At 45.7% G+C, this 15,411-nt stretch overlaps 1 protein-coding gene across 8 annotated transcripts in view; it reads left to right on the top strand.

The window, feature by feature from the left end:
- Positions 1–15,411, top strand: part of LOC103123836 (ankyrin-2) — a 181,276-nt gene that overhangs the window by 96,678 nt on the left and 69,187 nt on the right. For 3 of the 8 annotated variants that reach the window (XM_060186198.1, XM_060186196.1, XM_060186202.1), the window contains 2 exons: positions 2,761–2,796; positions 13,131–13,355. In XM_060186198.1, coding sequence (XP_060042181.1) covers positions 2,761–2,796; positions 13,131–13,355 — 261 coding nt within the window. Of the gene's footprint in view, positions 1–2,760; positions 2,797–13,130; positions 13,356–15,150; positions 15,250–15,411 lie in introns of all 8 variants that reach the window. The other 5 variants (XM_060186195.1, XM_060186200.1, XM_060186199.1 and 2 more) reach the window with 3 other exon arrangements.

Raw genomic sequence — 15,411 nt, 5'->3', positions numbered from 1 at the left:
GATTTGCGCCACGTGCACTTAGCCCGCTGCACTACCGCCCGACTCCCTTACTTATTTTTTAACTGCTGCCAGAGCTTAGTGCTGGCACTCCTGTTGGCCACTTTTTTCCTTTTCTTTTTCCCTTTTTATTTTTATTGGGTAGGACAGAGAAGAGGAGGAGATACAGAAAGAGAGAGAGAGACATCTACAGACCTGCTTTATCGCTTGTGAAGTGTCCTCATCTCCCACTGCCCCACAGGTGGGGAGCAGGGTCTTGAACATATGTCCTTGCTCATGGTGATGTTTTCAGTCAGCCAGGTCCATCACCACCCAGCTCCTTCTCTTCTAGGTTTTTGATCCTTAAGCAAAATGTATTCTGAGTTCTCTAAATGGCAACGCTAATGTAATTCACAATGGCAGCATGTGAGTCCTTGTTATTTATTTATTTATTTTTATCAAATAATCTACCACCTACTCATGTCTCCGATGTAGTATTTGAACATACACTCTGTAGCAGATGACTCTTTAACAGGAGGGGCAATTGTCACTGAAAATGCACATTCTGGGTGTCAGTATTGAAAAGCTACCAACAGACTGTGGGAATAGCATTCATTATGTCATGTGACAGTGACGTGTCATTTTATACTCATAATACATCCAGGTTCCTCCATAGTAGTTTTGACATATGTTCAAGGTCTTGTGTTTTTCTTTAATTTGCTGGTTGAGCTTTTTGGATTGCTTTCAAATATCCCCCAAATATAAGGAAAAACTTGATAGCAGAGATAATAAAGTTAGCCTGTTTTCTGTGTTTTCATGTGTATTTTGTGTCTCATCTTCTGTCAGGATTCATCAAGAGGCTTTAGATGACTGGAAGGCATGACTTGTGCCAATAAACTGTATCTGTGATTTTAGTCTAGGGCTGTTTCCAAATGACTAGTTTTTGTGAGTACAACAGATTGCCTGTTGGTGTTTAAACCAATCCAGACAGCCAGTAACTGACAAGACAGCTGAAGTAACATTGTATCCTTGTTCCTTAACAGGGTTTTCTTGCCCATTCAGCATGAGTCTGCCCAGTAATTTCTCCCCTCCCACTCAGGGTCTTAGCAACAGAAGGTTGGACCAAGAAAAAAAAAAAAACGACCCCAAAAACGTGAATTTTGCAGTTCTCCACTTTGTTAAGAACATAATACTCTTGCCAGATGGGAGGCACAGTTCTTACAGTTCCTGACAATGACTAGTTTGTGATTCATTTAAATATTATTATTACTATTTCAAAGGCAACCCAGTGGCAACAACTAAATGCCACTTCCTGTTGTTGTGTGCCACAGCTACCATGGTGAAGCCTCAAAGACAGTGAATTTTCTTTTTGTCTTTTTTTTTATAAATGAAATCTTTATTTTTAAATGTTTTTAATCTATTTATTTATTCCCTTTTGTTGCCCTTGTTGTTTTAATGTTGTAGTTAGTTATTGATGCCATTATTGCCAGATAGGACAGAGAGAAGTGGAGAGAGGAGGGGAAGACAGAGAGAGGGAGAGAAAGACAGACACCTGCAGATCTGCTTCACCGCTTGTGAAGCGACTCCCCTGCAGGTAGGGAGCCGGGCGCCTGAACCAAGATCCTTACACCAGTCCTCAAGTTTGGCGCCATGTGCTTAACCCGCTGCGCTACAGCCCGGCCCCCTTTCTTTATTTATTGAATAGAGACAGCCAGAAACCAAGAGAAAGAGGGAGAGACAGAGACACCTGCAGCCCTGCTTCACCGTTCGCAAAGCTTTCCCCCTGCAGGTGGGGACTGGGAGCTTGACCCCGGGTCCTTGCTTCTTGTAATATGTGTGCTCAACCAGATGTGCCACCACCTGGCCCCTATTTATTTATTAAATGAGACAGGTAGGAGGAGAGAGAAAGAGAAAGAACCAGATATCACTCTGGTACATGTGCTGCCGGTCCTTGTGCTTTGCGCCACCTGCGTTTAACTCGCTGCGCTACCGCCCGACTCCCCATTGGGTGGATTTTTAAGGCAGCACAGAATCAGAGAAGAGGACAAAAAGGAGGTGGAGGAGGTCATCATTCCCCAAAGCAGAGGTCTTGAAAGACAAAAGCACCCAATTCTGTCCACGGAGATCTTCGTTACCTCCTCTGTAGGTCGGTACTTCTTAGTGCTACCGACTCTGCCTTTGGGCTAGTGCCTCTGTTCCCCCTTGAAGCTCTTCTCGAAACTGTGCCTTTTCTGTTTGCATCTCTTCGGTAATAGCTTGAGAGAAACATGTCCTCCTTCTTTGGAAAGGATGAATGGAAGGTGTGTGTCTGTTAAGTCCAAGATTCTAGAGCTTTCTTTATAATGTCCATTAGGATGGATAGTTAGTTCTTTAGACACTTGGACTCAGTGTGTGTGTGTATACACACACACACACACACACACACACACACCACACACACACACACACACACACACTGCCCCATGTCAATATTGAACGAAGTGAAATCACAGCCAGTGATTTTACCAACACCCTCAACTGGGAGTCACCCCCAAGCCTTCTCCCCAGCCCCAACATGGGTCTCCTCTGGGCTTTTGCAGACCTGTATCTCATTTGTATTTCCACACTGTCACACACACACACACACACACACACACACACACACACACACACACACACACACCCAGCAGATATTGTATTGGTAACCCGGTGGTCTGTTTCCCTGGAGGGTCACCCTCGGAGTTCCTTCTTTGTATTTCACTGGATGCGTTCCTTCTCTGTGCTAAAGTCTCTATTCTGTTGCAGCCACGCCTCTCCATGTCTTGATCGCGACAACAGCAGGTGAACTCAGCCTCGTTCCTCCTCTCACCACCTGGCCCCTTCCTCCCCTCCCCTCTCCCACCCCCACCCCAGCTCCTTCTGCATCTGCCAGAGCCTCAGGGTGCTTGAGTGAGGGGAGACACCTAGCCAAACAGAGAGGGCAGTCTGTTCTTCAGATCCAATCCCTCCCCCTTTCTCTGTATGTGAAGAGAAAGCAGATTGTGTTGACCTCATTGGCTCGGTGAGGGTTGGGAGTGGGGGCCAGGAGGAAGTTCCAGAATGATTTTAAGTGCCATTCAACCCTAGTCCCCCCCCCCTTTTTTTTTTCATTTCAAAGGTCTCCTGGGTGAGCCAAAGGCCATGTTCATTCATAGCACATTTCCTGGCTATTCCACCTTTACAAGTCACCTTTTGATATTTTGGGGGAAAAAATACATAGAATAAAACCAGTCAGCAGGCTAAAAAATAGTCATTGTCCTCTGTTCTTTTAGGTAAGGTTTTTTCTTCTTTTTTTTTTTTTTCCAAAGGCTCCTCTCAAGCTGCAAGATTATAGTATTAGTATTTTATTACCCAGCCATTCACCAGTGATACTGGTGGTTCCAAGTCTAGAAAGAAAGAGCAATTGCAATGTTCTGACTTGGACAATTTTCCTCTCCATCTTTTTCAACATGGAGGAAAAAAAGACACACTAATGACTACCTTTCTATTCTCTCCTTCCTTCCTTCCTTCCTTCCTTCCTTCTCTCTGTCTCTCTCTCTGTCTCTCTGTCTCTCTCTCTCTTCCTTCCCTCCCTTCCTTCCTTCCTTTCTTTTTTTTTTTTTTTTTTTTTTGCCTCCAGGGTTATCTCTGGAGCTTGGTGCCAGCACTATGAATCTACTGCTCCTGGTGGCCATTTTTTCCCATTTTATAGGACAGGACAGAGAAATTGAGAAAGGAGAGGAATTTAGAAATGGAGAGATGTGTCCCCCCTGCATGCAGATGGGGACCAGGGGCTTGAACCCGGATCCTTGTGCTTAGTAATATGTCCGGTTAACTGGGTGTACCACCGCACGGCCCTCTGAAGATCATATACTCCTTTGGTGACATTAATGGATTTGATCATCTTTTTTTTTTTTTCCCCTCAAACTATTTTGCTTCAGTTTTTTGTTTGTTTATTTGTTTATTTTTCCCTCCCAGAAATATGGAGGGTGAGGGAAGGATTGAGGGAACTTCCCAGGAGGCAGAATTGGCTGCTGAGTAGCTGTCGTAGGTCTAGCAGGAAGCCAGCTGAAGGGGTGACCCAGTTGCTATGTGTCTGCAGCCCACTGAAGCATCTTGATGCCTTTCCCCTTTTTTCACGGAAACTAACTCTGAATGCTGTGGTCTCCTTCCCGTCCCCTCTCCCAGGCTCCTGGATATAACCAAAGTAAACCCAAGGATTTTTTTTTTTCTTGTAGTAACTCTGGGGGTGGGGGGTTGAAGTTATCATCTCCCCCTCAAACAGGCTCTTCCCTGCTGCAGGCCCTGAGAATGTACCAGGGAGCTAACCCACTTGCCGATAGCAGGCCTGCCTCCTCCGCTTCCTGTCATAACAGCGGTGGCTTTGGCTTCCGATCCTTTTTCAAATTGTGATAACTGGTGTCTCTCACAATTTCAAAAAACCTCCACTGAGAGCTGCATGACTTCATTTGAAGAGGAAGATCTGCCGCGAAAGTCGACCCCGTTCTGTGATATTTTTGTATCTATTCGGTCTCTAGTCAACGTTCGGTGGTACCCTGTGTGTGCACGCTTTTGGCAGCACTGTCTTCTGATCATTTTTTTTTTTAACCGGGCAGCAAAAAGAAAAAAAAAAAAAAAGAAAAGGATGCTAGTGCTTGGAGTAACGGCAGTTAATGATCCATTTAGGAATTCCTCCAGAACCAGTGAAAAAGGACACTGAAACAAATTCCCTAAACTGAACTTTACCTGAGATGGCACCTTAGCGTTGACACAGTCAATCTAGATAACGGAGAGTCACAACAGGTGACTCACCCAAGGTTACAGCCCTCGTTTGAAACAAGAGACAGAGAGAGAGAATCTGAGAGAGGTGTGGCAAAGAGCGTGGTTCTTGGCTTACTGGCTTCTGTGATATTAGTTATTTTATATCTTATTTATTTTCTAATTTTTTTGTTTATTATTTTTATTTGTTGTATGGAGACAGCCAGAAATCTAGAGGAAGGGGGATATAGAGAGGGAGAGAGAAAGATACCTGCAGCCCTGTTTCGCCACTCGCAAAGCTTCCCCCCCCTGCAGGTAGGGATCAAGGGCTCGAACCTGGGTCCTTACGCATTGTAACATGTGCGCTCAACTAGGTGCTCCACCACCCAGCCCTTTATATCTTATTTAAAAACCAAGGTATTCTCTCCCTGTCTCTATCTCCCCCTCCCCTCTCAATGTCTTTCAGTCCTATCCATTTAAAAAAAAAAAGGAAAAGGAAAATAAAGGCCTCCAGGGGCCATGAATTCGTAGTGTCAGCATCAAACCCCAGCAAAATAAAAAGCAAGTCTTAGAGATGACTCAAAGCCCCATCATGGAAATAAATAGCAGACTCCCAGGCTCATTGATGCTAGTTCCTGTCTTAATAGGTGCTGTGTTATATTGCCTTATCATTTGCTTAATATATGTAACATATATATATATTTTAAAAATATTTATTCCCTTTTGTTGCTCTTGTTGTTTTGTTGTTGTTGTTATTGTTGTCGTCGTTGTTGGATAGGACAGAGAGAAATGGAGAGAGGAGGGGAAGACAGGGGGAGAGAAAGACAGACACCTGCAGACCTGCTTTATCGCCTGTGAAGCGACTCCCCTGCAGGTGGGGAGCCGGGGGCTGGAACCGGGATCCTTACGCTGGTCCTTGCACTTGGTGCCACTGTGCTTAACCCACTGTGCTAACGCCCGACTCCCCTTAAAGAATATTTTAATTTATTACTATTGGGTAGATACAGACAGAAATTGAGAGGGAAGGAGGAGTCAGAGGGAGAGAGACACCTGCAGTCCTGCTTCACCACCCCTGAAGCTTTACTCCTGAAGGTGGGGACTGGGGACTTGGATCTGGATCCTTGTGCACTTTAATGTGAGCCCTTAACCTGGTGTGCCACCGCCTGGCCCCTTGCCTTAGCATTTGTTTATCTTTTCATTTCTTGCCGTAGCCAGGACTTCACCACTCTAGTGTGACCTTTTCAGATAGAACAAGAGAGTGACAGAGAGGTAGAAAGTGACCACAGTGGGAGTCAGGCGATGGCACAGCGGGATAAGCGCATAAAGCACAAGGACCGGCGTAAGGATCTTGGTTCGAGCCCCCAGCTCCCCACCTGCAGGGGAGTCGCTTCACAAGCAGTAAAGCAGGTCTGCAGGTGTCTGTCTTCTCTCCCCCTCTCTGTCTTCCCCTTCTCTCTCCATTTCTCTCTGTCCTATCCAACAACGATGACATCAATAACCACAGCAATGTTAAACAACAAGGGCAACAAAAGGGAAAATAAATAAATAAATATGTTAAAAAAAGAAAGTGAGCACAACATTTGAAGTTTCCTCCCAGTGCAGTGAGGGCCAGGCCTGGGTCACACACATGACAAAACAGCACACTATCTAGGCGAGCTATTTTATGAGTCTGTCCTATAACTTACGAAACATGAAATCATATGCTTTGTGGGAAAGGAAACACATGGGCAAATAGATCTGCCCTCAAGTGGTAATGCCATCACCTTTGATTGACTTAAGTCTTGAAATTCACAGGTAGTAGGGTTCCAAGCTGTTAGTCCATCTGCTCTCTACATATTTACCTGTTATTTTGCCGTGAAGGCTTTGTAGGACTTTTATTCATTTCCTTATTTCTTTATTATGGGATAGAGACAGGAAGAAATTGAGAAGGGAGGAGGAGGGGAGAGGGGAAGAGACAGATAGACACCTGCAGCCCTGCTTCACCACTCGTGAAACTTTCCCCCTGCAGGTGGGGACCAGGGTCTTAATGTGTGCGCTCAACCAGGTGCGCCCCCTCGTGGCCCCCTTTTCCAGACGTTTTACTCATGTGACAGTTGTCACCGCTCACAGTGGTGAATTTGTCTCCCATTTCTATCATAGGAACAGGAAGAGAGACAGAGTGATGGAGAGACTCCATAGCAGAGCTCACTGCTACTGAAACGTCCCCTTTGCATGGTGCTCCCATGTGGTGGCTGGGGAACTCGAACCCAGGCCCTCACACATGGTAACGGGTATGCTTCACCAGCTATCTCCTAGTTCTTTGACTATATGCTTTTTACCTCAATTCCTTTCCTCTCCAACTTTTTTTTTTAAATTAAATGTTATTTACTTTATTTGCTAGGACAGAGAGACATTGAGAGGGAAAGCAGGCATAGGGGTTGGGACAGGAGGGCGACAGGGATGGCGGGGGGGGGAGAGAGACCTACAGACCTGCTCTACCTCTTGTAAACCTTTCCCCTGCAGGTAGGGACCAGGGACTTGAGCCCAGGTCCTTGCACATGGTAGCATGTGTGCTCAACCAGGTGCGCCACCCCGTCGCCGCCCTCTCCAGGTGTTGACAGTTATTTTCCTACTCCATTTCTAATCTCCCGAAGTTGTATCTATTTCATCCACTCTAACGTGTGCACTGATTCTTCTCAGAACTCAACATATTTTAAATAAAAACACTCAAATATAAGTTAGCTTTTATTATATTCTACTGGGATTTACTAGTTAACATGTGGAGTTTTTAAAATTTTTTATATACTATATACAATATACAATATATAATATATAATATATATAATATATATAATATATAATATATATTAGGGATTTTTTAATTTATTTTTATTTATTTTATTTACTTATTCCCTTTTGTTGCCCTTGTTGTTTTATTGTTGTAGTTATTGTTGTTGTCGTTGTTGGATAGGACAGAGAGAAATGGAGAGAGGAGGGGAAGACAGAGAGGAGGAGAGAAAGACACCTGCAGACCTGCTTCACCGCCTGTGAAGCGACTCCCCTGCAGGTGGGGAGTCGAGTCGGGGTTCAAACCGAGATCCTTATGCTGGTCCTTGTGCTTTGCGCCACCTGCGCTTAGCCCGCTGCACTACAGCCCGACTCCCTATATTAGGGATTTTTTATATATTAGATTTTTAAAAATCTTTTCTTTTTTAAATTTTTTAAAATATTTTTCTTTTTGTTTCTCTTGTTTTTTTTCATTGTTGTAGTTATTGATGTCATGTCATCATTGTTGGATGATAGTATAGAGGAATTGGAGAGAGGAGGGAGAGAGAAAGACAGACACCTGCACACTAGCTTCACTGTCTGTGAAGCGACTCCCCTGCAGGTGAGGAGCCGGGGGCTTGAACCGGGATCCTTGTGCTTTGCGCCACACACGCTTAACCCACTATGCTAAAAAATCTTTTTTCATATTTATTCACTTGTTGGAGAGAGACTGAGATAGAAGGGGGAGATAGCAAGAGAGAGTGTCACCTGCTTCACCGCTCATGAAGCTTCCCCCTTGCAGGTGGGAACCAGGGGTTTGAACTTGCGTCTTTGCTGCACATGGTAATTAACTTGTGCTCTCCACCAGGTGTGCCACCAACATGTTGACTTTTATGTAAAAGATTTTTGTCAGCACCGAGAAGTATTTATCTCTCCTATTCCTTGTCATTTGAAGAAAAGATTTCCTTGAGCCCTCAGTTCTAAAAGAAAGTCAGGGTTTTTATTCATTGTTTAGCCTACAAGTTACCTTATTTGTGTCTGAGTTGTTCAGGGAATTTTCTTGCCAGTTTTACAAACATTTCCTTTTGTTTTAAGGCCTCATAGGTATTTGTTTCCTGTCTTCTAGTCTTTTCATGTCCTTTCTTGACCACTTTCTGCTTTCCCTTCTCACTCTTGTTAGAGAATACCTTCCTCTTTGGGGCTTATTGCCTTTTTGTTAATCTCCCTACTTCCTGTATGTATTTGCTAAAGACACAGAGGCTTGTTTCCTCTGGCAAGTTGAGTTTTTTAATTTCCCCTTGGCCCTGCATGCAGGTGTAGTTAAGTATGATTGTTCACTCTGTCAGCATCAATTGGGGTCCACCTGATAGGGCTGCAACTACTGCCTTTCAGTTTAATTTTGTCTTATCTTTATCTTAATTTATTTATTGGATAGAGACAGTTAGAAATTGAGAGGGGAGGGAGAGGTAGAGAGGGAGAGAGACACCTTTAGCCCTGCTTCACCACTCGCAAAGCTTTCCTCCTGCAGGTGGGGACTCAGGGCTCAAACCTGGGTCCTTGCACATTGTAACACGTGTGCTCAACCAGGTGCACCACCACCCGGGCGGCCCTTCAAATCTTTTCTTCTGAGCTCCCAGTCTTTGGTTTTTTTTTTTTTCTTTCTTGATGACAATTGTCCTTCCCAATACGACTGTTAGTTTTGCTAGATTCCAATTCCCGGATTTTAGCTGACTTCCATTTTGTAATCCTCTCTCAAGGGAAATAACTAGATTGGGGCACTGTTTAGAAAGCGGAGTTAGGGGATGGGGAAGGCGTAGAAGAATGTCTAACCTTAAGGAAAATCCTTCCCTGTTACTTTGCTGTCTTAGGAGCTGAAACATCATTGGGTAGGGATTCGAATGAGTTCTAACTGGACTCTTTGTCCAGGGATCCAAGAACTTAACTTAGCCACCACATCCGAGCCTTCTTCTTATTCCCTCGCTTGACATAAATACACTCACTCAGCTTCTCACAGCACGTGCCCTTTTGCGTGGTTGTACGTGTCTATCTTCCAAGTCACCCTGAAACTTGAACTACACTGGGCCACCTTCCCAGCCAGTGTTCACTGACTCAGCGGTTATTTATTGACTGCCTCCCATGCGCTGGGCGCTGGGGAACACGGGAGGAAATGTGGAGAGCACTGTGCTGTCATGACAACATTCCTAGGATTCCCACGTACCTGTAATTCATTCTCTAGTGGCCAGGAAGGGAAGCGATTCCCCGGTAAAGGGGTCATCGTGGGACATCTGGGGCTTCGTCCGGAAGCATCTTGGGAGCTGCTGCTATGCCCTCCCATTCTGTATCCCACTTCCTGGTCAGTCACCTGGCCCTTAACAGAAAGGTAGCAAAAGGGCTGGGCACTGACACACACTGTAGAACACATCCATCACCATGGACCGAGGGCTTAGGTCCAAGGCTCTGGTCCCCACTTACAGGGCCAGAAGCTTTGTGAGTGCAGGTGCAGTGCTGTAGGTGTTTTTCTGTCCCTTCTCTCTGTCACTGTCTTTACCAGAAAAGATAGGGAAAAAAATAATAATCAAAGCATCCACCAGGAATAATGGCATCATCATTTAGGCACTGAGTCTGGCAGTAACCATGGTGCAGGAAATAATAATAATGCAATTAAAATAGTAAACATGTGAGAAGGAACATGGCAGTGGAAGTTATGGAGCAAGTCAAAACAAAAAAAATTTTTAAAAGAGGAATTTTAAAGCACTACACACACACACACACCAAGACATGCAGTCAGAGAAAGAAATTCATTGTGTACTTATTTAAAGTCTTTTTAACAAATATTTATTTATTCTCTTTTGTTGCCCTTGTTGTTTTATTGTTGTTGTTCATGTTGTTGTTGGATAGGACAGAGAGAAGTGGAGGGAGGAGGGGAAGACAGAGAGGGGGAGAGAAAGATAGACACCTGCAGACCTGCTTCACCGCCTGTGAAGCGACTCCTCTGCAGGTGGGGAGCCTGGGGTTTGAACTGGGATCCTTACGCCAGTCCTTGTGCTTTGTGCCATGTGTGCTTAACCCACTGCACTACCGCCCAACTCCCATTACTTAAATATTCTTAAAGCTAAAAATGTAGCTGCTTCAAGGAACTCTTATAGGAACTACACCAAATAAATAGCCCAGGTAGAGACGTTCCACAGGTCTCAAGTCATCACTGGAAGAAACATAGTGGAAATATAATAGTATATAACATGATTGTATAGAAACTCCTTAAGTGCCTTCAAAAGTTGTAAATAGGATTGAAGGTTGCTAATAGCCAGGGGGCCTCATTATTCCTGACTAGTGTAAGCCCTTGTTCTGCCCACCTGTGATGAAAATAATTAGGAGATAGCAAAAAGAATCTGGAAAAGTATTTATCTTCATCCTCAGTGTGTGAGAAGTACCCCAATGAATGTGGAAGCAACATTGGTTGAAAACCTGCGTAACTTTCTCTTAGCTTTCAAAAAAAAAATCAATGGGAAAGCCACAGGCAAATAAAAATAGTCAATGGCAAGGCTCGTATACCTTTATACTCATCCAGAAGGCTTCCCAGTTCTGCCATTCCTTTTTTTTTTAATCGTTTAATTAATTCATTTATTATTGGATAGAGTCAGAGAAATTGAAAGTAGAGGGGGAGATAGAGATAAAGAGACAGAGAGACACCTGCAGCCCTGCTTCACCACTCTGAAGCTTTCCCCCTGCAGATGGGAACCAGGGGTTTGAACCTGGATCCTTGGGCACTGTAGTGTGTATGCTTAATCAGGTGCTCCACCACCTGGTCCCCTAGTTCTGCCATTCTTTTGCAGACCCTTTTGAAGAGGAAAATGTCGTCAGGATACATAGTGAAAGAGAGTGGCAGGAAGAAGCAGCCAACATTCTCACATTGTATTCTGGCTTTGACCAGAAACACCCACGATTGAGAACAGAGCTCTTGGGAGGCTGGGTGTGGTGGCAGGTCGGGGGGCTGGCTCCTGCATGCGGGAGGTGCTGTGAGCCCCTTCTCAGGGTCTCCCCCTGCATGTCTTGCTCTGTAGACAAGGCTCCTGGGCTGTTCTTCTATTTTCAGCTCTACCACCTGGGTTTCCTGCTGCCTAGTATGCTCAATACCTTTTGTGTTCTGCTACCCAGATGGTGCCGTGCTGGTTTTTCTTTGCTTGTCTAAATAATAATAATAATAATAATAAATAACAGAAATGTGTTACGCTTCCAGCCCGTCACTCACTGTGATGAAATACCTTCCCAATGTTCTCAGTGTTGTCAAGGGTTCAGTGTCTAGGTACGGTGAAGAGTAGAGCTCCGTCAGTCACCTCTGTGTCTCCTTCCCGTTTTTGCGCCCAGCTCTTGCACATGTCACGCGTGCTGGACAAGGCAGTCATGGTTTGTGGAGGAGTGTACTGTGTCTTTTCTATGTGTATAAGCTACAGTCACCCTGCCCGGTGTTCTTGTTTGTTCCTCGGCAAAGCAAGTGCCTCTGAGGCTATAGTGAGTGTCATCCCTTGCCAAGTGATGAGAACTCCATGTAAGCTACATCCCAGATCTGTGGAGATCATCCCAAAGGAAAGAGCTGAGAAGCCAAGGCCAAGCCTTTCTCATGGTCCATTTAAAAACTAGGCCCGTGTTGCGTGGGATGACTCAAGTTCTCCTTGTTGTGAACGAGTGGCTTGACAGAAAAGGAGCAAGAGCCTGATAGTGATGCCTCTGCATATCTCAATTATCAGCTGTGATATTCCTCACTTAGCCTGTTATCATTTGAGGAATTCACAGGGCAGTGATAGCCTCTACCTGTGTAAGCCCAGAGCTTCCCTTTTCAACACACAGAAGAGAGGAACCTTCCAAATCTCCCCTCTGGCCCATCTCTCTCTCAGTTCCAAGTTTACAGCAGCAAGAATTCACCATTATCTTGCCTTTTCTCTGCCTTCAGAGTGTCACCAGTTAAAAGCCTGCACCGTGGGAAGATGACTTTGCAGCAGGGTCTGTAGACATGAATCTGATCTTGGGTGAGAGCAAGGAAGTCTTTTGTTGTTGTTGTTGTTGTTGTTGTTCAGGGCCTTGAGCATTAGCTGGCGTGAGCTGGGGAGCAACTGGAATTTATTTATTTATTTTTTTGTAAAAAAAAGTCACAGTGCGCCAGTTGGTTTAGAACACCTGCACTGGGGTGCTGCTTTGCTCTCTTCTCTGGCAACATTTCCTAGATCGTGACTCTGTTGGCATCCACTCAGGTGGCCGTGGAGTCTTTTATAACGAGAGGCGACCCACTGAACCACGGCCCTTTGGTTCCATTTCACTTTCTCAGCCAGTCGATTGGACGTGCTTTTTGACTGCCCTTTTCTATTTTAATATCACCCTTATTAACCAAAACGAGCAGCATCTTTCCAGGCCACAGACCACACCTGTCTTCTTATGGATCAAACTGATGCATTAGAACAACAACAACAACAAGAGACCCAGACACAGAGATCAAGGGAAATAATACCTCCCCCTGGCTGAGGTTTGGACCAGCACGCTTCCCACTAACCCAAAGACATTTGGAGAGCCCTTGTGGATGGAAGCCAGTGACCTTGACCGAGATTTTGTGGATCTGCCCACAGGATTTCTAAGCGCTCCTAACGTTCCCTTTTGGTTTCCAGTTTCCTGGTTAGTTTTATGGTGGACGCCCGGGGCGGCGCCATGCGAGGCTGCAGACACCACGGGCTGCGTATCATTATCCCCCCTCGGAAGTGCACTGCCCCCACGCGGGTCACCTGCAGGCTGGTCAAGCGCCACAGACTGGCGACAATGCCCCCGATGGTGGAAGGAGAAGGCCTGGCCAGCCGCCTGATCGAAGTCGGACCTTCTGGGGCTCAGTTCCTTGGGTAAGGGCTTCTGATAAACCTCCCACTTAAGTCACCCGCATGGGTTCTCCGGGGACAGACTGGAAAAAAGGTACGTGACCACGCTTTGCAGAGAAACCCAAGCACACCTCCGTGAGGTTTTAAAAATCAGGGCCAAGGGTGGGGGTAGGTAGCATAATGGTTAGGCAAAGAGACTCCTCCTGCCTGAGGCTCCAACATCCCAGGTTCAATCCTCTGCACTACCATGACCCAGAGTCGTGCTTTGGTAAAATAAAAATCAAGAGTCCTCACCTCACACTCTTGACTCCCTTGTCCAGCCTCTTAGTTGGAGGCGCGAACCAGTGGAACCTTCAGTTTCTATAGGCTTTCTCCTGGGTTTAATGAATGATTGGTGCTAGGTTCAGAGCTGAACCAATAGGAGGTATTGGGGTTTGTTTGTTTTTCCTTACCTGAGATTCCAGTGAAAAAGTCTTGAATAAAGAGAAGAAAAAAATACCTCTCTCTCCCAAACAAACTTAAAAATCACAGAAGCATTCCCTCCCCTTGGGCAAACAGTGTTGGCCTCATAGAATATTTGAAAATTGTGTTTTTTTTTCTTTCTGTTACCGGAATTGCTATTTTGAGTCTTCAAAGGGCCCTGGCTATCTGTTGAGTCCCACGTTCTCCCTAAAATGACAGAAATCAAGACTCACTCACCTCCAAGCTTCTTTGAGCAATTCTGGTCAGAAACAAGCCTTTCTCCTGCTTCATTCCACAGTGTCTTTGTCCACCAGGTCAAGAGTAGCTCCCGTTGGAAACTGACCCAAGGATCAAGTGTGTGTGTGTGTGTGTGTGTGTGTGTGTGTGTGTGTGTGTGTGTGTGTGTGTGTGTGTGTGTAGTGGGAGGGATGGGTTTCAGAATCCTTTGAAACAGATCAATTGCACTTAAGTCTCCTCAGGACAAGCCTCTGAACTATAGAGGTGTGTGAGGGGGTGCCCTCTGGATGAGGGTCTCTTCCACTTTGCCATGTCACCTGGTGGGGGTAGGGCTTCCTGCTTTAGAACCTTCTAAAGCCTTATAATTTGGAGCAGGCAACCAGCAGGTGGCTCCAGATTATGGTCGCACCTCAAAAGGGGCGATGTCTGCGTTTTCCCCAGGACAGAAACCAGTCCTTCCCCCCTCACCCCCACCCTGTCAGAGCCAGTTTTCTGCAGGAGCCTGTGAAGTTCTGAGCTGCATCAGAAAATGCCCGCAATGGCTGAATCCTTGCCCAATGCTCCCTTTCCCTACCCTGTTACCCCTGTGCTAACAGTTTCCAGAGAAAAACAAGACCGTGCCTTTCTTGCCCAGGGCTCAGGGGTCATTCGTTCCAGACTCTCGAGCACTCGGTCCTGTTGTGGAATATTTATGAAAACGTTTGGTCTCAGGCAGAGCCAGAGTCTTTATAATATTCCCAGCAGTGTTGTCTCTGGAACATTATTATTATTGTTATTATTCACTTTTTTTGTTGACTTGTGCCCTGGCGGTGACCCTAAGGAGGGTCTGTCAGATGTGCCCCCCACCCGCCACCCCTACACTTCTTTCTCGAGTCCCTGTTGACTACTGTGGGCCTGTCGTCCACACCCCGTGTGGCCATTGCAGGGACAGAACCAAATGCAGCGTGTGAAGGGGAAGCTTCACCCTGTGCATCAGCTCGTGACGCTGGGGTTCTGTGCAAACGCAAAGGCAAAGAAAAGCAAAAGCAAAAGCAAAAAAAAAAAAGACACACGAAAGCAAACCACGGTACCTGAAGCTTACTTATGTTCTTTCTTTCACTGCTGCTTTGGATGTGCTCAGTAAACTTCACCTGCCAACGGCTCCTCCCCCCCTTAATGAGGGAGAGAGCCTGGTCAGCCGCATCCTTCAGCTGGGGCCTCCTGGAACCAAATTCCTTGGGTAGGAGTGACTTCACACAAATCGATGGCTGCTGGCCCCCATTCTCCTCCTCCTCTGCGATATGATTTCTCTCTTCTGTCACTGTGCCCATGACATGTCCCTCTCTCTGATTTTAAACTCTCTATATCCTCTCTCTCGAGTGGCCCCTTTCTGAACCCTTGT

Source organism: Erinaceus europaeus, chromosome 2, assembly GCF_950295315.1.
Source record: "Erinaceus europaeus chromosome 2, mEriEur2.1, whole genome shotgun sequence".
Classification (NCBI taxonomy): Eukaryota; Metazoa; Chordata; class Mammalia; order Eulipotyphla; family Erinaceidae; genus Erinaceus; species Erinaceus europaeus.
Note: the sequence above shows the minus strand (reverse complement) of the source record. Positions and strands in the feature narration are given on the sequence as shown.